The sequence below is a fragment of the Pieris napi genome, chromosome 7 (assembly GCF_905475465.1).
Source record: "Pieris napi chromosome 7, ilPieNapi1.2, whole genome shotgun sequence".
Taxonomy (NCBI): domain Eukaryota; kingdom Metazoa; phylum Arthropoda; class Insecta; order Lepidoptera; family Pieridae; genus Pieris; species Pieris napi.
In genome coordinates this window covers 10,624,892-10,651,640 of record NC_062240.1, presented here as the reverse complement: position 1 = coordinate 10,651,640, position 26,749 = coordinate 10,624,892, and the positions used below count along the sequence as shown (strand labels likewise).

Below are 26,749 nucleotides of genomic sequence, written 5' to 3'. Positions count from 1 at the left end.
TATTTGACGCTCTACGTTCTCTAGAAAACCTACTCCGATGTTATATTTTATAGACAACGTATGGGTGACGTCACCCAACGTTACATTACGGCCGTTAGATAACGGCACCGCTTTTCTAGAAAACCTAAGCTTTACTCTATAACCACAATTACGATTACGCAACGTGTTTGTATCACATACATATACCTCAATAACCGTAACGGTGATATCAAATTCGAAGCGAGAATTGTAGTCGTTATTGGAAGATACAGAGTGCCGAGGCTGTCCCTGTTAGAAATTTAACAAAACAAAGTTCCGTTTAAAATTTAATCAATGTTGTCTTAAAATTAAATCTTTTAGGCGATGTAATAGTAATCTCAACGGCACAACGGCCAAAAACGTTTTAACCATACTAATAAGCATTAATATTTTAAGAAACGTTGTCGAACCAAATTATTCCCTTGACTTCTGATCCTTCCAAACTGATGGTCTGAAATAAATTGAAATTTTTAGTCATACGAAAGTAAGAATTAATTATTGCATTTCCGTTTAAGTTCAAGTTTTGAAAATATATTTCACATATTTGTTTGTATATAAACTTTTTTATTAACCATTAATAAGGTCTAATACAAGCTGTCGTGGAGGACCTACGCAAGCACTTGCTCGCTCCAAGTGCTCGCGTAGGTCCTCATTAATTGGTAGTAGTGGCACGACATTATGATTGGCATATTTTCGGCTTATTTTGAGTAGCCAAGGACAAGTTGTTTTTGAAAGGTTACTTCAAATACGAGCAATGTATGTATGTACACACAAATTACTAGGATACTAAAAGACATAATGAGATCCTTTTATTTACAATATTATATTTATAAATTATAAATAGGAAACAGTCCAAGTTTCATAAAAATCATTAGTTTGTTTGAACCATGCTTACTGAAACATTAAATAATATTTCTAATTCATTTGTCAAGTTTTTAAAGTTTATTTTTTATAACAAAATTAACTTACCATGGTACAGTCTGTATCTGTGAATTCCCGCCGGAAGTGCGCGGTTTTTCCATCTGGCAACTTTATCATCTGGTGCAAAACGTTATCGCCTTCTATAGTGTACGTCATCCTTACCTAAGTATAAAACAGATTTTTTTCAATAAAAGAGACGAAATCAAAGAAAATATAGTAATTAGGGGTATATTTCATCGCATATTTTAAGACACTGTTGGAGGATTTAAGGATTTAAGGGCGTAATTATCACTAATAAATGTTAAATAATTTTGATAATTAAACATCGTTTGTAAAATGGTAGTCATTTACTTGGACACTGAAAACTTATTAAAGACTTCTTCGTATCATTACTGACAGTCGTGCCTGTGTTGAAAGGGTCGACTTGCGATGTGGAAGAACACCGCTCTATCCTATGCTTGTCTCGGGGCAACATGGATGTTGGCCATAATTGTCTTAATTTGATCAGACCAACGGGTAGGCGATTGACCCTGACTTCTGAAATCCCTCCTACCATTGCCAATTTGTCGATACGGTTCTCTCCTGGGAATATGGCCAAATTAGCTAAGCACCTGGTTGTAAATGATAGTTGACAGTCTTGTGGTAATCTCTACGTAGTATTTTCGATCCGCAACACGAGTTTTTTAAGACAGATCAATGATATAGTCAAAAGGTGGGAACTGACCAAAGTTACGTGGTGTAATGTAGCATTCGCATCGAGCGTGTTACGCATCGAGCATGTTACGCTGTGTTTTAAAATCGGCGTAACATGCTCGTCAAAACTCTGTGCTCCATTTTCGCCGCCAGTGTTCACGAGATGTGATAGTGATAATGTTGATATCTTTCATTCTATTTAATTATTGTTTCATCCAAATTAAGAAGAAGAAAAAATGTTACTGGACATAAAACTTATTTAAAAACACAGGCGTATGAGGTGGTTTGTTATTGATTGCAATATTAAAAACCAAATGATTACTGGACAGTATAAAAACTTTGTACGCAGGTCTCGATTTTGAAGAACTGTTGAATTTAATTGGACCAAAAGTACTTAAAAAAGACACAATTTATAGAAGATCATAATCATGATCACTCGCGACGTGCGACGCGTAATTACTGAACCGCGTAACAGTCAAAGGATTCGCCAAAAAACCGACAGCCGGGTAGAGCACTCAAAGCGAGCAACGAGCGGCTCGTTGCTCGCTGGTTTCCCCGTAACACGACGTACTGATTGCACGAATGCTCGCTGTGTAACATTACATTACATGTTACATTACACCTCGTAACGTTGGTCAGTTCCCACCTTAAGAAGTCTTTTTTAATCTATGGCAATTAAACGTGACCATTGTGAGATAAGGATAGACGATTGTCGTAATGTATTTTATAACGTATATTGTTAAGAGGTAAATAATATTTAATAAGACATCTTTATAAGACTTGTTACATAATACATATTATGAAATAAGTACACAGGTATTCTTTACGAGAAAATTCAAAATTAATTGGTGAATATAATGTTTAAATTGCAATGACTGTCAGTGTGCAGGTACACTTGGCGGCAAAATTGTACAGCGAAATTACAAAATACTTTTGACCAACAAAAACGGTTTATTATGTTAGCTCGGTAGTTATTAGAAGTTACATAAGGGAATAAAATATACTACAGTATAACCCCTTCGGAAATTTTAAATTCAAAATAAATCATTGTAAGAATGGTATTTAATGCAGGGATTAAATACACGTTTTATTATATGATTATTTTTTGAAAAACTTTGTTTACTTTTCCTTACACGTAAAATCCAATAAAAAATTACTTTTGGTAGAATCAAAAAGTTACCCCTTCACATTTCGTGACGAGGGCCAACTTATTTGCCGGCCAAAATAGCGCAAATAAATGATAATATCAAGTGTGTAAATTTTTAGCTAAATCTCATTCGTAAACAGAGGTTATCTTTATTGGTCACTAGGGTTAATAGATCGGAAACGTAAGCCTCAATAAATAATCAATTGTTGTCCATTCTCATTTTGGTACGTTTTTAAGTAAATATAAAATCGGTTGTCTGTAAAGTCGGTTACTGACGATAGTTGAACGTACCAACGTCATAAGAAAATACTGATGGAATGGTTGCATTTTTTAAAAGAAAATTTTAATTTTATTTGTTTGATAGATATTTTGTATGGATGTAAATGGAAATCATAATTGAATTGATCGATTACAATATAATCGATATATACTTTATATACAATAAAGATGTCGAACGCAGAGGCTGATTGTGCCTCTTTGTCGCTCGTTCCGCGCTCTCGCTTGCACTTCAAGCCTATGAAACGTCTCAGAGCCAGGTAACGCCGCATGCGTCATGTTTTTTGTGCCTGCAGCCGGCTCCATCGAATTATAAGACGTTGTCACGTCAATAAAAAATCCTATACTTACAATGTAATTATTAATCCTGCTAATAAGTTGTCGAAACATCTGTTTAATTTTATTGTCGCATTGTGTACAACGTCTTTATTAATTTCGTTATGGCAACCCCAGTTATTTATACAAGGTCTTTATACGGTACAAAATACTTATTAGCGCTGTCATCGATTTCGATTTTCGAATATGGAATTTTTTTTAAAATATATATTCAATACGTCATTGTAGATATTTACGAAACGCGCTATCGTTTCAACTTTCGTTATATATTCTCATAACATGTATCTATTCATATATAAACACGATAATTCTGTATTTGTCCGCTTGACTGTATCGCAAGAGGCTCATCTGATGTTAAGTGATACCGCCGCAGCTGGTTCATACAATTTGTATAATCTACGAACGAACGAGCCTATTTCATATAAGTTCCAAATACGACCAGCGTGTTATATTATTACGATAATACGTTTCTTTAAGATTAACAGGGTAAGGTAAGTATGTCAAAATCCTACCGCTTCGACGGGGGAATTCAGCTAAGTGTGTCCCGTACGTACATACGTCAATCTATGGTTCGTTGCCGTCTCGTTCCTAAATCGGTCAGTATTCTAGAACGCCAATCAAACTTAATTCGATGCAGAAGCTCAAGATTTATTCCGTATGAAGTTTGACATATATCACAGCTCAAGACGCGATTGAGATTTGTGATACGAATTAGAATGTGGTCGACTCTCAATCTTTGCTATCTATTTACATTACATAATGTAAATAAAACTTTTACATGTAAAAATAACTCGCTTTATCTTAATTAATCAAAACATATGTCATCTAAAAATAAAAGGGCGAACGAATGTATGACTATTAAGCACATTATTTAATCAATTAATTAGATTATGTAATGAGAAAGTCAAGTTCTTTAACTTGTGCTAGTCAATGTATGTTTAACCTTAATAACTGCCGTGCTCCAAATGCTCTCCAATCGTTCACTTAAATATTTATTCCTAATATTAATATTGCAATTTTATCTAAGACTGTGGAAAATATCAGCTACAGGAAGCTAACAGCCTTGAGATTCTGTAACTCACTTTTCGAACTCTCACAGCGGTTTTCACAATGGCGGTCGCGCTCAGTCGTGAAGCAGTCATTTTACGATTTGGCATTCTCATAAACAATAAACTAGAAGCTCCCTCCGCTTGTCAAGACGTAATGTGAAATTGCTTAACAGAATACCATGAGATTCCAAAAATTACGTGAGTGACGAAGGGAGCGTTGTTAGTGCGATTTGAACTCACGGATTAACAGAATCGCACGGCAGCTCTGAATATGCGGGTTCATTATCACTGCATCATATATAAGTGTATGGCAATCATGATCATCAAAAAAGAGAGACAAAAGATGTTTCAGAATCTCAGGACAAGGGGATGTCAAGTAAAAAGAACTGAAGAGATGGAGCAGACAAGTCCAGGACAGAGCAGAATGGGCTCAATGGGCTTTTGTCAGAGGATCACTTGACAATAAAAATAATTGCTAAAACAGTATTCAATTGTTTTTATTACTAATGTGTTACTAAATATTTTGTTTGTAACCAACGGTTAGAGAATAATAGCTTCGTTTTATTTTATTGATGACAATCATGATGACATTTCAGACGCCTATCATGGAATTGTCAATTATGATGAAACAATGACGTAAAATACGAAACGAAATGTTCAATATACAACAAATTCTTGCCAAATTACAGAAGATTTTATCCACTCAGTCGCATGTCAAACAAAAAGACAAAAATTTTGTTGCCGTATGAAATTCTTCAAATTCAAATAATTGTTGAACCTTTACGCACAATATTTTATAGAACAGGGGGCAGACGGGCAGGAGGCTCACTTAATGTTAAGTGGAGATCTATCAATGCCAGAGCGTTGCCGGCCTTTTAAGAAATCTGGGCCTTTTCTCCAATGCTGCAGATTTCGATTCCTAAGGATAGAACGCAAAAAAAACCGCATCCCAGTCGCTGGTATTATTTAACGACAATAAAGATTTCGATGTAATTCTCTCAATATCCTGAGGTCGCAGCCGTGTGACCGTGATACAAAAACTCAACCTTGAACTTGAGATGGCTATTTGAAATTAAAGATTACGGCTTTTATTATTAAGCGAATTCAAGTTTTTAGATGTCACAAAAGTCATTCAATATGTTTGGCAAAAGTATGTAAATTTATGTAATCTTAGACGCCACTGGTAATAAAATATACAAATACAGACCACACAATTGAAGAAGTAGACAAGTAGACTAATATATTGGTACCCTACTAAAGGCTGTAAAAGGCTGTCCAAAGGCTATAGATACGGGCAAGAGGCTCAACTGATGTTAATTGAAACAGCCGCCCATGGACATTCTCAATGTTAGAGGGCTCGCAAGTGGGTTGGTGGTCGTTTAAGAATTGGTACGCTCTTTTCTTGATGAAAGAAGTCGAATTGGTTAATCGGAAATTCACTAGTGGAAGAGCCACATAGTGGTGCCGAGCAGCAAAAACTACCATAAAGGTAGGTAGATAGGCAGGTATTAATCCGGACAACTCCTCTGAACACTCTCTTTGGTAACTACGGTAGAAGACGCAGAGAGATACCACACGCAACGCAAAGGGAACAAGCCGCTCGAAAAGGGATTGGTCGTCGACGATTCGAACAGCTCTTAGTTGAATACGGTCACGTGGAAGCTACCTCCCTAGTACTGGGGCACTCCCGCGGTGACAACAGTTTCCCTCCAAATGACCGTGAAACTGAACGACGTTTGATTTTTCAACAACAACAAATGCTTTTGCTACAAACTAACTCCTAGCTATTGGACTCAATTGCCTCTGCCCCTCTATGTGTATACAAGAAGGTCTCCGGCAGATCGACCATGTACTGATAATCGCTAATCAGCTGGTTGCCCTTCTCGACACCAGAGGAGCTAGCGGTTAACAATGGTTTCCGTTATTTTGGAGTACGAGGAGGTTATAGCATGGCATTCTGAAAAGGTGGGAGCTTGTAGTTTATTGTTTATCAGAATGCCAAATCATAAAATGACTGCTTCACGACTGATTTGAAAGCGACCGCCGATGCGAAAACCGCTGTGTGAGTTCGAAAAGTGAGTTACAGAATCGCAGGGCTGAGCGCCCTATTTAGGGATTGGGTGTATTGAAACGGTCTTTCAGCACCGCAGTGTCAAGTTTGATAAATTGTTGTCTGAATTAATGCTTATGTATCATAAAATACATATATAAAGCGATAATGTTGGACCCACCGAAATTCAATAGATCACTGTGATGTAACAGTTTTATCAAAACCAAGGACACTCAAAATAATTGTCATTATTTTTGATAGTACCTACTAAAACTTATAAAGGAATTAATAGATATAGTTGTGTTGACTCTTAATGTACTTAGAGAATATTAGTGGTTTTCTGGTAATTGTATAATATTTTTTATTAAAAATTGGTCTGCTATATTATTTACTGATTTTTATTAGCCAGTCAATTCAATAAAAAGCGAAATTATTGCAGCCTATGCGTATAAAAAGCATTACATAGTTAATCATTGTTACAAAGTTTAACTAACATAGATAAATATAAATTCATTCATTATTGCCTTGCAAAATGGCAAATGCATAGTTTTTGCCAATAAAATTTTAACGCAAGATAAATTATATCAGATTTGGTTACATTTTATATTAGTATAAATATATAATAATAATGTAATATATATATTCTATTCACCTTAGATCCATCTTTTCTCTCCATCTCCTGTTCCTCACCAAGCTTGAAGGTGTGCCCTACGTGCTTGCTGGCCACTTGTAGGTCTATATAAAAGGTGTTCTTATCTACCCTGGTAAAGCAGATTGTCGGCGCAAAAGCCTTGAACGCTTGTATGACGTCATGAGTGTCTGAAATGACGCTGTATTACATTTAATATGGGATTTTTATGACGCATTGTGTCAATTATAAACGATAAATAAATAGCTAATATTTTTCTCATATTACGTTGAGAAAATATTCATCTTGTTATTGAAACTTGCCAAAATAATGGTTCTTAAAATTAAACAAGAAAATGTTTTTGAACACAATTGTTTGGATTCATAATTATGTATAAAGTACACAATGTCATTGACTCTTGAGCCCAATTCAATATTAACAGTGTATAAACAATGGTCCGAATTAAAAAATACATAACGTTAGCATCTTCAGTACTTATATCCCGTATATTACAGAAATCTTTTAAATTAGGAAAAATTTAGAATATTGGGACTTTATCCATCAAAAAACTACAACCTATAGTAGATGTAAATAATCAAAATAATTTTTAAATACATAAGAAAAATATTTGCATTTCCATTTAGCGAAAAAACTGTTTTTAACGGATTAAAGTTATGTATTATTATAAATTTAAAATTATGTAAAATAATTGTAAATTTATAATAATACATAACTTTAATCCGTTAAAAACAGTTTTTTCATTAAATGTGTAAAGGTTATGTCAATCAAAGACAATATTTCTATTTAGCATTATTAAATATATATACTCACTGGCAGCTTTCACCAACTCGTTTATATTTTCACAATGTGATCGCCTAAATTTCTTTCCCAAAAACGACATCCTAGATATATCTCACTGCACTGTATGTACTCAAAGTGGAAAACATACCAACTGTACCCGTTTGATAAGATATTAAAATGCTTCGTCATGCTACGCGCCATGACTTCGCAATATTATTTTCCTTCACTTGTTTGTCGACATTACGCAAAATACCTTTATAAACAGGCTTAAATATTATTTTCAAAGGATAGAACCATTTTCTTTTAGTTACAATAAAAAATGATCACGAATAAGATACACAAATCTAAGGCTCAGCCTTGCGATTCTGTAACTCACTTTTCGAACCCACACAGCGGTTTTCACAGCGGCGGTCGCGTGGGCTTTGTGAGTTACAGAATCACAAGGCAGGCCTAAATAGCCGGTATTATTTAGACGCAACTTGTAGAAGATAGCAACAATTTCTAACATTACATCTGTTACGATTTGAACCATTATAAACGACGAACACAAATTTTTTAACTACATAGTTAACGTAAAGTTGTGGTTTGTGGTCTCTAGCAGAATGACCAGCGCTGTGGAACAGGTCAGCTCCACAGCATAATGATGAGCTAAAGCCAGTTACTACCACAGCACGCACACATTACACACTTAAAATTTACGGTCTTATTTCTTTATTTTCTTTCCATATATTTTTTGTAATTTTTCTTTTTTGATTATAAATTATTATTATAATTTGTGTGTTTCTGTGTTTGTTTCTTTAGTAATAAATGTTATATTATGTTTAAAGATTTGTAATTTAAGTACTGTTGTCTACTTACTAATACATTTTTTATTTATTTCCTATAAAATTTTTATATCAACAAAAATTCTCATTTTTTCTTTCTATTTTTAAACTTCTTTAGGCACGTTATGAAAAATTGACGAGAGTGAAATTTTACGATGCGCGCGCACCGTTACACAAAATTATCAGTATGAAGTTAGTGGCGCATGTTGGCACGCACGCCGCCTCTGTTCACTGTGTATTTATATTTATAATATTTATCCACAGGCTTTGAGTTTCTACATTTAAAACACAACACGTGTTGTTCATTTTGTTTTCTTTATGTAAGTGCGAACTTTATATGTGCGTCTGAATTATAATCAGAATTGATTTAAATTGAATATTTAAATCAATATTAATTAATGTTAGAAAATAATAATAAATATTTTCAAATGTAAACTGAGCTTTATTGACTATAATGACTCCTTTTCCAATCGTTGATTATTTAATTGTAATTAATTATTTGCATGCAATCAAAAACTATTTTTAATTATGCCAAAGAAGAATAACTTCTTACGCGCGCACATAAGTACACGCACCCTTTTTTTTGTTTAATTTTTTTCACCTTTTATAAATTACGTAATGAAAATCGGCGTTTCTGGCGTAGCAAGCGGGCTTACCTCATTTGGCCTCACACAGTATTATATTAATTTTAACGTAATTTCTTTTCAAAATTGTTACATCCTAAGTATCCCAGTGTTAAGTTTAGAGGCAAACGTTATAAGCCGTGTTATTTTCTTTCTTTATTTATCTTCATATAGAATTTTATCATCAAACGGGATTATGTACACATTTTGACCAAATTTTACAAATGATCATGAAACAGATACAGAAATCTGAGGCCCAGGCCTAAAAAGGTTTATTAATCGTTAAAGACTACTCTAAAAGCCGCCTCTGTGGTTTAGTTCTTAACTACCCGAAGGTTCTGGGTTGGTTTCTTGATAAAATTAATACTTTCAGGTTGACAGGCTTTACAACAAAGGTCTATTAAATAAATGCAGAAACGTGTTTCCCCATTACTCAGTTAAAGGATATAATTTCTCTCGGTCAAAGGTCCATAGCACTTCTTAGGAATGACCCGATTTTGATAAAAAATGAAATGACAAAAGGTCGTCAAAACATACCCCGAGATGACTAAAGTGTGTCTGTTTGTATGTATGTCTTTTTCATCTATTTGGTACAGCATGGGTGACACCGCAAGGCTACTTAATATTTTAAAGTATAAAACAGAAGCTAAGCGAAATTGCATTATCTACATTTTAATCTGAATTATGCAATATTATGTTTATTTCATTGCCCGATGGTGGTAAGCCCTTGACTTTGAATTATCAATTAGTTCAGCTACAATTTTTATATAGCCGTAAAATTTAAAAACCGTAATATCACGAGATATTGTGAACTGGTGATATATTGTAATACGTTAAGTCATTCCACTTTAGAATCTGACGTTCGTCTTTGATCTATACCAATACAGATAAATAAGTAAGTAAAAAACACTTTATTATACAAAGAAAAGAGGATATTTATGTAAAAAGAAAGTGCACTAGCCCCCACGCTAGGATTCCCTGTGTCGAAGGCAGCCAGTCCTATTGACATGTTACCGGTACTTGACAATAATTTCTACATAACACTTACATTTTATAATTAAACTATTGTTGAACAAATGTTTTTTGTTTCAGCATAGGACTGGTTGAGAAGTTGTTGTTTAAGTTTGTTAGTGAATATATAAAGTTTTGAATCGTCAGTGAAAATATGGTTTTAAAAAGTGGTTAAATATATAACCGACGAAAGTTGCGTTTTTTGGGTAGCTTATATGTAGATTTACGTTGTTTATGAAGTGGTGTGGTCGGTGTTCTAAAAAAGTCTGCACATTGCTAATAATTTTATTATAGTTGTCTAACAACTTTTGTTGTTTTGTTTCAACTTTCATAGTAAAATCTTGAATTTAAGTAGCAAAAACGGTTTCATATAGGACATCTTAGAACGGTGCGTCATAATAAAGAGGAAAATTTTTATCTTTTAACCAACTTCAAAAACCTCAAGGATGATATCAATTTGACGCGTATTTTTTATTTGTAACGAATAATAAAACTTTCTTCACCGATTAAATTAATTCGTTCACCGTTACACATATGTAATATAGGTTATTTCCAAAGACTATTTCCAAAATATTAAAGAAAATAACATTCTTATTCATTATCACTGTCTGTGCGCTTGTATCCTGTGATGAGGAAAAGAGCGCCAGAAGGAATTGGAGTAAGGTAAAATGCTCATGAACACGATGGAGGGTCTGGACGCCCTCTGTCCCCCCATCTAGGGGTCATACGACATCAAGTCAAGTAAGTCATTATTATTATTTTAATTATTTATTTTAAAGTCTCTCTAATTAGAACTTATAATTAATTAGTTGGGATTCGAACCACATTCTGTAGGTGACACAAATTTGACATGACATGTCACAAAAGAAATTAAATAATTGAAGGCCATTTCTGCATTCGAATCTTTTTTGTGTTAAGTAAAACAGGATTAGTGTTGCAACATACAAAGTGGCTTTCAAAATTCAACATCTGATTAACATAGATTATAGATCATTTTAATTCCAAAACCATAAAATACTTTATATTCTATTTTGCAATACAAACGCAATAAAACAGAAACACAAGGGGGCAATTTGTTTGTTAAGGGGCTAATCGAAATCATGTGGATATAACACAACGTGGAGACTTGAGACTGAAGTGAACCAAATCGGAACCTTGTATAAAATCTCTGTGCAGAAAGCATCAAGCGCAAGGATCTCACTAAATTAATATATACAAATCTTTATTAATATTAATTCGAATTTGAATTTCAGTTTTTCATTGTTTTTAAAATTTACTTATTGTTTCGTTGACAATTTCCAAGTGATTTCGTCCTAAAACAATCATTTAAATTTCTTAGGCGAACAATTAAATTTTTTAATATATAAATTTTGAAGGGGAGACAAGAATTTTAGGTAGGCTAAGCTGGGGCATGGCACAAAAATGGTTTGGAGACACTAGATTCTCTATACGAGTAGGAACGCATAAAAAAAAATGAACAGCGAAACAGACGCAGTAATATGTGTCGTGTATGGTATGGAAATCGATTTCTCTGAAACTTTCGAAGGCGATACAATGACACAGTTAATAAATATTAAATATATTATAATTCCAAATCTAGTTTTATGTGATTTATATGTAACTCGACCAGTTCTTTAGGCACGATCTCTGACATCAAGGCTTTAAGAACCAGCGGCGCTACCTTCTCTGAACCTCGGATTTTTGCATCTGTTTCGTGATTATTTGTTTTTTCGAATAGGAAAGAAAGTGATCAATCAGTCTGACACGAAGGTTCACTTGTGCATAGCCGGCCGGGATTGAACCGTTGTTGGTTCTCAGAGGGTTGCAAGTCGCACACTAAAGCCAGTAGACAAAAACAATATGATATTTCATTATAGTATAATTTTTATTATTATCTACTTATTTCGAAGAAAATATTCTAATAATTTTAAATTCTATACAATACATTTATTTTCGTGAATTTTGAAAATATTTTAACTCGGCCGATCGACACATTTTGATTCACTTGCTTAATTTTTATTTTTATTACCTTTTTGCCAATTATGTTCGTTATTAGTTACTACCTCAATTTTTATATTTTTTTAAAATGAGTGTTTATGTGCTATTTAACTATTTTAAAGGCAAAGTATTACTGGTATATTATCAGTGTTAACTCTCTTTTTGTTTCCAAACTTAATTTCTCCATCCTTGCGACTGACTGAATATATAGAAACGAGGTAAGTACTAGGCTTATTATTTAAAAATAAAATTGTGTATAAACGGCCACCGAACCGTTCTATGTGGTACAATAATATTGTATCATTGATATTCTATATAAAAAAGAAAATTACAAAGTAACAAATATAAAATCGGTGCAATTAATCCGTTTTAACAAACGCTGTTATTTCGACTATGTGTTTGCGTGTTGTTCCCACGAAAATGTAAGTGCGTGCTCCTATTTCACCATGCCTCCTGCTGATAGGGGACAAGTCTTTGTTTTTATTTATGTTATTATTATTAATTACTTAAAATGTCATGTGGAACATGGTGTAATGGTTGCAGCTCCTTACAAACGTTGTGTAAAAAAAAAAAAACATGGCGATTAAAAAGAGTGGCGGAGAGTTTATTGCCAGTTCTTCTCTTCCGTTCTACGCCCTTGATTTGAGAACTGGCAGTAAATGTAAAATTATAAGCATTAATATTTATTTCTTTAATGACGAATCACAAGTGTACATTGTGTTACCTACGTGAATAAATGATTTTTGAATTTGAAATTTGAATTTGTTCTCTTTTTTTATCGCAGCGTAATGGTAATTTGACAGAAAGAGATAATTAGTACTGATTAAATCTATGTATTACAAAAACTACATACATCAATTACAATAGTTAAACTATACATTATGCATTGAAGTATCGATGCGTTGTGGAGAAGGAAAGATGCTGCTCTTCCCCGACCTAAACGGAGAAACCTCGACGAGTCAGTTTCATATTACGTAATTGCAGGTAGACGAAGTAGCAAATTTAGTCTAGGAACATACAATTAAATTTCTGATACCTATATCACTTCGCCCTTTACAATGTGCAATTAAATATTAGCATAATAATGGTGTATGTTAGCTTAATAATCTATGATGTCATTTTCAATTTAATCTCTCTCAATAATATTAGATTTTTAAGTCTATTTTAGGAGCTGCGTCTCAAGAATTTACGTTTTTGCTTTAGGTATTGATAATATTTTATTAGTTGACAGTTGACGGCTGACTAATTACCTGATACCTAATCCGCTGTTTTACTAGTATTTTTTGCTTACCTATACAAAAAATTACTAGTAAAATGTAAAACTGGAAGTGCAATGTTTTTACTGTATTTTTTATTTTTTATATTATAATTGTCATATATTTTAGAAAACATAGTAGATATAGCATACTGTAGATATAGCATTATATATATGATGAGGTGAACCTTAATACATAAATAAGAAATACGAATAATACTGAATTTTTTTTTAAGACAATTCACACCAATTGACCTAGTCCCATGCTAAGCTGGTGAAGCTTGTGTTATGGGTACTAGGCAACGGATATACATACATATTATAGATAGATAAACATATAAATACATATTTAAACACCCAAGACCTGAGCACAACACCAAATGCTCATCACATCGATGTTCGTCTCAGCCGGGGATCGAACCCGGGACCCATGGATTCGCAGTCAGGGGTACTAACCACTAGCCCAATGAGTCGTCAATTTTTTAGATTTTTTTTTTTTTTTTATATATAACGGGGGGCAAACGGGCAGGAGGCTCACCTGATGTTAAGTGATACCGCCGCCCATGTACACTCTCAATGCCAGAGGGCTCGCGAGTGCGTTGCCGGCCTTTTAAGAATAGGTACGCTCTTTTCTTGAAGGACCCTAAGTCGAATTGGTTCGGAAATACTTCAGTGGGCAGCTGGTTCCACATAGTGGTTGTGCGCGGCAAAAACTGCCTTGAAAAACGCTCAGTTGAGGAACGGCGGACGTCGAGGTGATACGGGAAAAATTAAAATTAATTCACTTATTGTTGCGTTTTCATCTTGATATTAAACAAGAAACCGGCCCCTGGTTTGTAAACCTTGAATAATGATATAAACTGTTGCGTTCACAATTACAGAAAAAGTATTTTTTTCATGCAATTTTTACCTAAAAAAAAAGAGTTCAAGGAATAAATAAAAAATAATAATTAAAACTCGAAATGATTCAGCTGTCTTCGAGTTTTCAGCTTAGCAACATATTATCTAATAGTGCCTCGAGCGCGAACAAATTTACTCAGAGTAAAATTTAGAAATTTACGTGTGTTTTGCGCATCCTGAATGTTATTGTGAGATGGATATTATTTATTTAGTTGCACACTGGCTGAATTAACAAGAATTGCACTATTTATAATTAGTTATAAAAAGGTTTAGGTTTTTGTTTTGTTTTTATAATGTTTTAGTTTAATTTTATATTAATACGTTTTCTATTGTATTAGTATTAAGTTATTGTTAAAATAGGAAAAAAATAATAAGTATGCGATAATTTTTATAGATATATATCATCGCGTTTTGCATGTCTGTGGCTTAAATAAAATAAATAAACATGTTATCGGCCCCCGCATTGTCTTTTATAAGATATATATAGAATTTATTTATAGAGAACTTTATTTTTAACAAAAACAACTTGCATAACAATCTATATAAGACTATATTTGTATAAAATGTATATTTATCACGTAAATCTTAAACAAATCAACTCTAGTTTATTGGACCTCGAAATGGGTGAAAGCTCCCTCAGCGGATAAAAAATAAATCACTTTTTAGGTCTGGGCCTCAAATTTCTGTATCTGTTTCAATCTAATAGGCAAGTAGGTGATCAGCCTCCTGTGCCTGACACAGTCCGTCGACTTTTTGGTTCTAAGGCAAGTACACTCGCGAGCAAACAAATCGACTCAAGCGCTACCTCTGCATTCAAAGATTGTTTTAAGTGCAAGTATACAACATTTTAATAAAAATGATATGTCATTTGAAAGCTTGAAACCTAAGCTTTCAAAAAAACATAAACACTATTAAATAAATCGAGTACCAACATGTTAATTTGCGCAATGAGGGCGTATGGGACAAATTACTCACTACGCTACCAGCCAGTTGCGCTACCCTCTACCCCTATAAAACCCCTCGTAACCCTTCAACCTTTATCAGTCGCTTATCAACCGTTGACCGATACACATCTTCGCAACCTGCATTCATTGTTTTCAAGAAACCATGGATGCCACACCTCAAAAAGCCGCTCAAGTTTTTGCCTTTTTGCAACAAGGACTCAGTCAGCGAGTAGTCGCTTCCCAGCTTCACTTGAGCCAATCTGCTGTATCTCGAGTATACAGACGATAGACAAGAGACTGGAGCATCCATTCGGAGACCAACAACCAGCCGCCTCCGTTGTACTTCTGAACGAGACGACCGTATCAGTGTCTCAACCTCCCTGCGAAATCGGCAACTTACTGGTGTCGACGTGCAGGGCGAGCTGAGACGTGTTCGAGGTATAGCTGTCAGCGAGTAAATAGCAAGAAGACGTCTGAAGGAAGCCAACCTGACTCCAAAAAGGCCTGCAACGGGCCCCAAATTGACTGCAGGTCACCGGCAAGCTCGGCTACAGTTTGCTCGAGAGCATCTTAATTGGAGCATTGGACAATGGCGCTCGATCCTGTTGACTGACGAGTGCAGAATGTGTATGAATGGCAGTGAAAGGAGAGGCCGGGTCTACAGGCGTCCGGGAGAGTGATTTTCCTAATGCTGATTCGCAGAAATCGTTGCCTATGGTGGCGATTCTTGCATGATGTGGGCTGGTATCTCGTTAGAGAGTAAAACCCAGCTCGTTTTCGTGCCTGGAGTAGGCCGAAGAGCAGGACTGACAGCTGATGGGTACATCACAAATATTCTCCTGGAACATGTTATGCCCTACGCAGGATTTGTTGACGAAGACTTCATCCTAATGCATGACAATGCTCGATGCCACACAGCGCGCGTTACTCAGCAGTTTCTTCGAGAAGTCGATTTGCGCACAATGGACTGGCCTGCGCTCAGTCCAGACATAAATCCCGTCGAGCATTTATGGGATGAGCTCAAACAAAGGGTACGAGCAAGAAATCCAGCCCATTCGAGCCTTGAAGAATTGAAAGCAGCTTTCTTAGAGGAGGGGGAAGGTATTCCTCAAGACACCGTCAAAAAATGAATAAGGCCGATGAAGAACCGAATACGGGCTGTAATTAGGGCTAGGGGGGCAGTACCAATTAGTGAACCAATAAATGTTATACTCTTTAAGAAAAAAAAAGTGTTTTATTTGTCAATTCTGAACACAACTTTACCCAGAATCCCATTTTTCCCCCATTTAAGTTCAGACAACAATAATAAAAAAAAGGATACATGGATATTAATAATGATGACATCTCATACAAGCTGAAGTTTTAAGCTTTCAAATGACATATAATTTGTATTAAAATGTTGTATACTTTCACTTAAAACAATATTTGAATGCAGAGGTAGCGCTTGAGTCGATTTGTTTGCTCGCGAGTGTAGATTCCTCGCGACGTTTTCCTTCACTGTTCGAGCGAATTTAAATACGCACATAGAAAGAAACTCTACAGCTGGAGATTGAACCTATGACCTCAGGGATGAAAGTCACACGCTGAAACCATTAAGCCAACACAAACCTCAGTAGATAATAAAACACGTATTCCAGGTTCCTGATGTAAGGAAAACTGTATTTCTTTATAACTGAACAGTTACATGTACTGTGTGGCAATATTGAGAAGATGCTGCCAGACCAAAGCGGCACCCTGGTTAAAGGTTACCAACGCAAATTATTTACAAATCCACAAATCTATATATATAAAAGAAAGTCGTGTTTGTTACAACACTTATAACTCGAGATCGGCTAGACCGATGTTAGTTATGTCTTTTTTGATGGATTTTTCTCCACTCCGAATAGCAGAATAAGTAATAAAATATCGGATAAGTTATCGAATAACAATTAATTAATTAATTAATTTTACGAATGCACACGGCATGTGGTGACATTTGTTGACAAAACTACGCATCATTTTACGTCGACTTCAAGAAAACCCGAACTTGAAGTAAATGAGGAGATGCATAACCAGGCTTTGATCTTGATCGAAAACATGTGTTACCTCATCAAAAAATGTTGTAAAGCAGAAAGTGCTTTAACATGCAGTATCGCAATATTGGCGATAGAGAGAAGAGGCCTAATGTGTAAAACTGCCATTCTTCTTTTGCAATGGCAAGCAATAAAACATTTCTCTATTTGCAAAAAAGTTATCACCTTAATGAAATCCTAAAATAAGTTTAACTAAAGTAACAACGATATTATTGTTAAGGCGGAACGAAGTTAGCCGGGTCAGCTAGTTAATTATATAATTTATAATTTGATATCTTTTTAACAATTTCATCTGACTCATATGTTTTCTTAGCAGCAGTGGAATTTTAACGTTGTGATAAAGTAAAAATAGTCATAAGATGACAATTAAAATTATTAGTTTATTTATATTTATACATCGATAAAAATGTCATAATCACGGTCCCTACGAAAAATTATTGATACCTATTAAAATAATTTGTTTTGATTACAATTGTCTCTAAACCAGTGTTTCTCAACGTGGGTCCCACGCCCCACAGGGGCATTTGATTGTTAAGGGGGAGCTATTCGAAAATTATTTGGAATAAGAATTTTTCGTTATATGTTTAACTTACTGTGTATCGTTAACAATTTCCTGGTAATTTCATCCTAAAATGGAAAGTACGATAAGTATCATTTAGGTTCATTTATTTAACGATATTCTTTTTAAACTTAAGAGTTATGTATGTTGAATATGGGCATAAGAATTTTAGTAAGGCTAAGGTGGGGCATGGCACAAAAAAGTTTGGGAAGCACTGCCTTGCGATTCTGTAACTCACTAAACAATAAACTACAAGCTCCCCCTTATCAGAATGCCAAATCATAAAATGACTGCTTCATGACTGATTTGAGCGCGACCGCCGCTGTGAAAACCGCTGTGTGAGTTCGAAAAGTGAGTTACAGAATCGCAAAGCTGCTCTAAACAATACTAGTGATTTACAAACACTGCAAATTATACCAATAATTACACCACTTATAAATTCTTTAGAATATCTTTATAAATAACCGAAACCTAAATGATGTTTGAACAGTGTTGTTCTAGTTCAGGCTTGAGCTGCTGTCAATCCAGCATGAATCCTTGGACCTAAACAGGGATGGCGTATTTCAGGCACAGAACAATACTTTTTATTTAAAAAAAAAGATTACGAAACAGATTTAGAAATCTAAAAGATATACAACCTCTTGGTATAGCGCCACTGAGTTTTTAGTCACCAAATTCTATAGAGCATTTTACGTGAATAGGGTTGCCACCTTTTTGCAATTAAAATATATTGGTATACACTATACCTAACAAAAAAAGTTCATAGTATCAAATTCAAATTCATTTAGGTAACACAATAAACACTTATGAATGTCAATAAAGAAGTACCTACATATTAATTACTTCTACTTTTTTAATTTACTGCCAGTTCTCAAATCAAGGGCGTAGAACGGACGAGAAGAACTGGCAATAAACTCTCCGCGACTCTTTTTAATCGTCAAGTTTTCGCAAAGTCAAAATATGTTTCTTGACAAAATAAATTCTTTATACTCCTTTCGGACAGACTCCCGTGGGGATAATCCGATTATCGCTGTTGTAATATATATGTAATACAATTTATTTTTTCAATATATTTACGATTGCTTTTTTAGTTTGTATTAAATTAGTATCTCGACTAAACAATTGCACAGTATCTTTACAATCTATATTTAAACATCGATTCAGTGCCAATCGATAAATTCCATTAAACGAAAATATATTTACGACTAAAGAAATCACATCATGCGAAATAAAGTATTTTCATGTACTTTATCGTTCTCATAATGTATAGAGTACAATTACCTGAAATAACATTACTTTATTGTAAAGTACGGGTGGTAATTCTGTACGTGATTGTCGCTATGTTGGATACAACAAATCAGTTTAATAGTACGTATTCGTTCTAAGGAATATTAGAACAATTTTAACAAATATTCATCAATAACATGAAAATTGCAAACAATGGCAGTGAGCAAAGTTGCATTACTAATCTATACCCTACATTACCATATCGGCCCCGCCCTCTATTGTATATGTATTTATCTCCGGCTTATCGGATTTGTAAGGAGGTCATATTAAATATCAATTTAGTTTTCAAGGCTTTATGTTCAAAACTTATTAAAGAAATGTACGGGTCCGACAGAGATTGTGCTAGCATTTCAAAGAAAACTCAAATAATTAGGTATATATACTAATATATGTCTCACTCACCGCACGAAACATGGGTACAAAAGATAATATAGCATCACTTCATGCCGGTTTTCTGTGAGACAATGGTACTGCTCTGAGCTTGCCCATTTGGCTGAAGCCCGAAAGCATGGCTCCCACTAGAAAAGGGGTTGATTGTACTGTTGAAATAACCTGCGTCACGTTTTCACCGGTGGGCGATGCGGTCGACACGTCCGGACGCCCAAAAAAATTCAGCCTATTGAAGAAAGATCACTCGTCTATATATAGTAGCGAAAAGACCCTTTCGTAAAAAAAAATTAATTCAGACCATTAAAAGTCCATGTATTGTTAGTAGAGTAATACTTATAACTATGTTAGTAAAATTAAAATTAGCAAAATTATTAAAGACACAAAGAAGAAAACATTTAATTCATAAATCTACAAATCTAAAAGCGTGTCTTAATTCGCACTTTGAATATTCGAGTCTTTGAAAGTGCCTTAGAGGTCCTTTTGATACGCTTCTATTACAGATTACTCCTAAGCGGCAACTATCTACGTTTCTATTACATACAAAACAATACACACACATAGAAAAAAAAGTGCGTGCGTACAAAGTACACATATCAGAAGTGAAACTTCTTTTGAAAACTAATTTTTAAGTCTTGTTCATATTAATACAAATCTACAAATGTTGTAGATTTGTAGATTTGTATTGATTTGTAGTCATTAAAATATTAAAAGTGTCGAAAATTAATACAAATTATATATTTTTTAATCTTATTTTTTCGATAATAAAAACACGTGGCATTTTAATTTACAATTCGTCATTTGAGATTTTAATAAATTATTTTGCATAAAATATAAAATATGTACTAATATTTCATAAATTCTCTTTACGAAATTTCAAAAATAGAATTTCTATAAGGCCCTTCTCACTCTCTCTCTCAATCGCTCTCTCCCTTTTCTTCGACAAAAACGCTTCACATCTTCGTGACGCTAATATTATTATTGCGTTTCATCCGTAAAAATTTTACCCTCATGCCTAAAGAAGTTTGACTTATAAAACAACATTAAACAGTGATAGATTAAAATATTTACAAAAAGACTATTTCTTACAGTATAGGATTTGACATGAAGCAAACCTTTTGTCAGTTCACTCAACGGACAATTACAGCGTCTGTTATTTATGCAGTTCCTTAATTATTTCCATAGATTGTGTCATGTGCCCTTTTTCAGAGGTTAGTTTTCGCCGAGGGTACGAATAGTAATGGCGGTTGATGTCACTTCCTAACGTAACCATCGGGCACCCTGAGGCCTAGGCACTGGAGCACTGCCGAATAATTATTTTCCTTTACACACAACTTTATAAGATACATGGTAAGCGCAAATTCTCGGCGCACTATGTTATGACTCACAGTTAAACATAGATTCGTAAGCCGCCATTTATGTGCGTGCAACACTTATTCCTGGTATCATAGAATGTCCCTTAAAAGGATTTCTGACCTACATAATCCGATCTTTATGTATGATAGGATACCGTGCTAATAAATTTGATATAATTAAATTAAAAAGTAATTTACGAGAGAAATATTCAACTTCAAATACATGCCAACTGAAAAGACCACCAATATCTCAAATTTACGGATTCCTAAGATAAACCTAATTTTAATCTGAAACATTATAATGCCGTTAGGTTTCGTGAAATTTTTTAAATATACAAAACACACGTGATTCGAAGGCTAACCAACATACAATTCAATACTAGACATCCTATTTTGAAGTCTTTTAAAATTAAATTAAAAAGACATTATTTATTTTATTTATTTATTTATTCTATACATGATCCTAAATAGAAAGAAGTTGGCGTGGTGGAAACACAAACTGGACACAGTTTTTCCGTCCACCAGGTCGTCGAACATATTTAAATAATTAACCTATTACACACTCAGGCCAGTGACATACTATACAATATAACACCCCACCAATAAACCATAAAATTGCACGAACAACATATACCAATTGAAACAATGACGCTCCACAGCCGATGCAAGAAACCTGTTCTTGACGAGAAATTCTCATTCGAATACAGGATGTGTATTCGAATTTACATATTCGAACATGAACTAAATGACGACGTCCTACTTTTAGTTATGCATAATTTGTAATTGTTTGACTTATAATACATACACAAATCCTTTAAATTTTTCTTTGACCAGTCAATTTAAATCTCTTAAGAGTATGGTAAAATAGTAGCCCAGGTACAGCTGGATCGACCTATTGGACCTGCTTAAGTTGGAACCCAGAAACTGCCAGAACATGGAGCGGTGCAAGTTTCTCATTTTGGGAGCTTGAACACAATCACAACGTAAACCAGTTTTTCGAACTTCTTAATATAAAATATATTATAGATATTTTATATACCTACTTTCGACGAAAATAACTAATTTTATAATTTTAATTTATATTCCTAAATTCATGACCATACCTCAAAGAACTAGCCTTTTAACCGGATGACAATGACGAGAAGTTATAGTTTGTTATAACTACAAATATCAATATTCTAAAGTAATTTAGATGTGAATAAAGAATATAAAGATATTTGGAAACAATTTAATCTCATTTCCACGTGTCAATAAACATGCAAGTTATTATGACTTTACACAAAACTTACATTTATACACTTTAAAGTCTTAATAAATTTCTCAACCCGTTTTGGTATGTTGTATCAGTGTTAATTAAATTTGATATACATTAATTAATTCACAAAATTTATATTGTAATTTTTTTTCATATTTCGCACTCCTTTGTCAACAATTTCCATGAAATTTTGCTGGCTATATATGTATATATATATTATATAAATTGTGAACCTTAAGGGACTTCTCGTTAAGTACTTACGACTTTCAGACTTCAAAAACGTATTTGACAAACGGGAGTTCACCTTTCGACTTTCAATTTTACCCTTTGTTTTTTCTCCAGAACCTTTTCTCTAGCGGCTATTATTCTATAAGCTTCACCAATTACTATTTATTGATTTAAACGCAGCCCTAGTGTAGAACAGGATGAATTTCACGTAATATACGAATACAAGTTAATCTCACAAAATAATTAATTTGATTATTCCATATTATTTGCAGATTATTGTATATTAGGCTCAATTTGTTAAATTAATTCTAGTTTTAATCTAAGCCGTTTCCTCAAAATCTACTAATATGTAGTAAAGACATGGTCAGAATATATCAAACCCATGTTTTTGTCGGCTTTCAGACCCAAGTATAATAAAACGTTTCGAGACCACCTAGTGACTCTTTATACCTAAAGTTACCATTATCTGGTGAAAAGTACTGTAAAGTCGAAAATAATATTAACAATAACGCTTAATTCAATCTCCGCCGCATCGTAACTTTTTACAAAAGGAAATATTTTTTATAAATTATGTTTGATTAATAAATAAAATATAGGAACAACAGACACATCAATCACTGTAGGCTTAAGCGACGTTTAGGTAAGAAACAAATGAGTCGACGATTTTTTAATCTATCTTTTGACAGATAAAGTAAATATTTTTATATACGTCATTAATATACTGAGTCTGTAATCCGGATGACTCAGTTCTGAATTCCGGAAAAACCTACAAATATATGAAACTAATTACTTAAATAGTTTAACCTATATATGAAAACTAACAACATTTATGATAATAGTTTAATAGTCAGAAGTAAAACAAGTTCATACAGGCTCATAAAGATATATACATTATGTTCATGCTTAGCTCCCTAGCTAAGCTTAAGAGAACCTTGATAAATTACAGGATAAGTTGGTAATTTTATTAATGCGCGTTAGGACCAAATAACGAATAATCCTGAGGTACGAAATTTGATTAACGTGAGATATTTATTTCAATAGGCACCGAAGGTTGACCTAGCAAAATAATTAATAAACGAGTGCAATAAAATATTTATTTATATAGTGTATGCTACTAACAAGAATGTTCGAATCACGCAAGTGAAGCAGAATTTAGCCAAAACCCACAAATCTTTTTATGATTCCTGGATTCCTTGGTTATATTTCCTGCGGAGACTGTTTTTAACATTTATTTATTTCACACAGTTGACGACTCATTGGTCTAGTGGTTAGTACCCCTGACTGCGAATCCATGGGTCCCGGGTTCGATCCCCGGCTGAGACGAACATCAATGTGATGAGCATTTGGTGTTGTGCTTAGGTCTTGGGTGTTTAAATATGTATTTATATGTCTATCTATTTATAATATGTATGTATATCCGTTGCCTAGTACCCATAACACAAGCTTCACCAGCTTAGCATGGGACTCGGTCAATTGGTGTGAATTGTCTTTAAAAAAAAAAGTACAATATTTGTAATACATTTAAAAACTGTGATTTGTTGTAATGAAGGTTAGTGTATTCAGTTCTCGTCAGCGTTCAAAATATTGCATAAGCTAGCTAAAAATTAATTAATAAACATAATTTCTGTGGGTCAATGCAAATAACGTTGCAAATGCATCTGGTTTTAATAAATAAAAGTACAAAATATTCATGTTTGCGTTATCTGTCATATCAAAGGTGTCAAGCGGCACGTAATAATATGTCAGTTTATATGCAAGGCGGTCTGTATGTTAATATCGTTTGCAAAACTCGAATAAATATTATCGAGATCCTTGCCTGCCTTGCTTTAATGTTTGATCCAGTCTCTTTCGCAACGCTTACTTTAAACAATTATTCTAATCATACTACATCTTTGTGTATTATATTTTATATTGCTTAAGTAGCAGCGTAAAGAAAAAACTTTAATACACATAATAAAAATTGATGTATAGTTAAAAGAGAAAGTGCCCCACACAAGGATTCCCTGTGTCGTAGGCTCTTACATTTGACATGTCAATGTTTTAGGTTTTTCACTAATAAATTTCATCAATATCACATTGATGGCTGGTCTTACACAAAAGGAACTGTTCCACAGTCCATTCACAAGGCGTTTTTTTTTTTTTTTTTTTTTTTTTTATAGAACGGGGGGCAAACGGGCAGGAGGCTCACCTGATGCTAAGTGATACCGCCGCCCATGGACACTCTCAATGCCAGAGGGCTCGCGAGTGCGTTGCCGGCCTTTTTAGAATAGGTACGCTCTTTTCTTGAAGGACCCTAAGTCGAATTGGTTCGGAAATACTTCAGTTATTTATTTAATAACTGAAGTATTAAATAAATAACAAGTTAAGTTAAGTTGGCGTTCGTTTATTTGGATAATTTTTATTAGTATTAGCCGATCAGCCTGTCTGACACATTTAGTTGGGTTCAAAGATACTTTATTTCACAAAGAATTACATTCACTTAGCGAGAAAATTAAGGGTAAGTTAGTTGTGTACATCGTGTTATAAAATTATTTAAAAAAAACTCCCCTTGGGGAGTCCCCTCTTCCCTGAGAGATACGACCTCCAACTATTCAAAGTGTACTCCTCCCTCAAAGCCCGGCAACGCACCCACTAAAAACGGGTCTCCATGGGCTGCGATGACTGCATGATACCCCTTATCATATGAAAAAAGGTACTTGACGTAATAAATTCTACTTATAAATATATACTTAATCTACTGTTGCATTAGAAGAATACTGTTGGTTTCAGCATTGGACAGGTTTAGAAGTTGCTTCAGGTTGTACGTTCGATCCCCGACTCTGTAACAGTGTACTTTCTATGTGCGCATCTAACACTGGAGAAGGAAAACATCGTGAGGAAACTGGCATGTCTCAAATCCAAAAATCAACTAAACTAAATATTATGTATCAACGCGCACAAATGTTTAATACATTGCCACTCAGTTTAAAAGAAATAAAACCTTTTTACAAATTAAAAAATCTTTTAAAAGTACATACATATTATATTTAACAACATACCTATAAAATAACAAAAATAAAAACACACACATCTATGTCTGTAAAAACCGTAAAAGTTCAATATAAATTAATGGAATAAATATGTATTTACAAAACATCAAAAAGGCCCTCCTAGCATTTATTTAATTTATTTATGTCTGTGAACGAGCCTCTATGAAATTATTACTATTCATTAGTCCCATAATGCCTGTTGTAACATCGATGCAACCTACCTGCACTTTTGTAAAAAATGTTTTACATATTGTTAGAAACTATACTTATTTATATAACACGATGTACAATGTACATATTAACTAACTTACCCTAAAGTTTCTCGCTAAGTGAATGTAATTCTTTGAGAAATAAAGTATCTTTGAACCGAACTAAATGTGTCAGACAGGCTGATCACCTAATATTAATAAAAATTATCCAAATAAACGAACGCATTGTGATACCCAAATGGGGTTGTAGCGCCTTCTTCTTCTTAGTGCTCTCCATTACTGGAGGTTTGCCGTCAGTCTCTTGAAGCGTGTTTTGTCCTGTGCCAGATGAAGCAACTCTTCCGCAGTCGCAATACCCGTCCACTCCCTAACGTTGCGAAGCCATGATTTCTTCCTTCTACACGCCGTTTACAATGGATTTTACCCATCATAATTTATTGAAGGAGGTGGTAGCGGTCATGGCGCAACACGTGGCCCCGGTACGTAACGCAACAGTTTAATGTTCTGTATAAGTTTTTTCGACATTCCAACTCGTTTGAGAACCTTCTCGTTAGAAACCTTCTGGATCCAAGTTATACGAAGCATGCAACGATAGCACCACATCTCAAATGCTACTAAGCGCCAGCAACTTCTTTAACTGTCCAAGGTTCACAGCCGTATAATTGGCCATATGTAACAAAGGAGAATTCGGACTCGGGGTTTAATGGGCAAGTGACGGCAGCACAAAACTTTATTCATTTTGTTGAGAGATCCTCGGGCAATTTCGATGTATTTTTTTATTTCAGTTGTAGCGCCAACTACTACTGGATTATTATTATTCCTTAAAAGTAAACAAAATGGATTCCGCCTGTAATTGTTATCGTTAAATGATTTTCTATGACACGTAGTTACCTC

At 34.2% G+C, this 26,749-nt stretch overlaps 1 protein-coding gene across 1 annotated transcript; it reads right to left on the bottom strand.

The window, feature by feature from the left end:
• Positions 1-292: 292 nt before the first annotated feature.
• On the bottom strand, positions 293-8,213 carry LOC125051194 (fatty acid-binding protein, muscle-like). The gene is made up of 4 exons (XM_047651398.1): positions 7,950-8,213; positions 7,143-7,309; positions 988-1,101; positions 293-469 (listed from the first exon to the last, which is right to left on the bottom strand). Exons 1-4 carry the CDS (start codon positions 8,017-8,019, stop codon positions 410-412), a joined length of 411 nt encoding a protein of 136 aa, XP_047507354.1. The 5' UTR covers positions 8,020-8,213; the 3' UTR covers positions 293-409.
• Positions 8,214-26,749: the final 18,536 nt, after the last annotated feature.

Bases quoted from the DNA above. Each gene is read 5' to 3' on its own strand.
- LOC125051194 (XM_047651398.1), bottom strand. From the start codon at position 8,019: ATGTCGTTTTTGGGAAAGAAATTTAGGCGATCACATTGTGAAAATATA. The intron at 7,310-7,949 runs GTGAGTATATAT...GCGTCATTTCAG, and splicing joins CGAGTTGGTGAAAGCTGCCA to ACACTCATGACGTCATACAA. The intron at 1,102-7,142 runs GTGAATAGAATA...TTTTATACTTAG, and splicing joins AGAGAAAAGATGGATCTAAG to GTAAGGATGACGTACACTAT.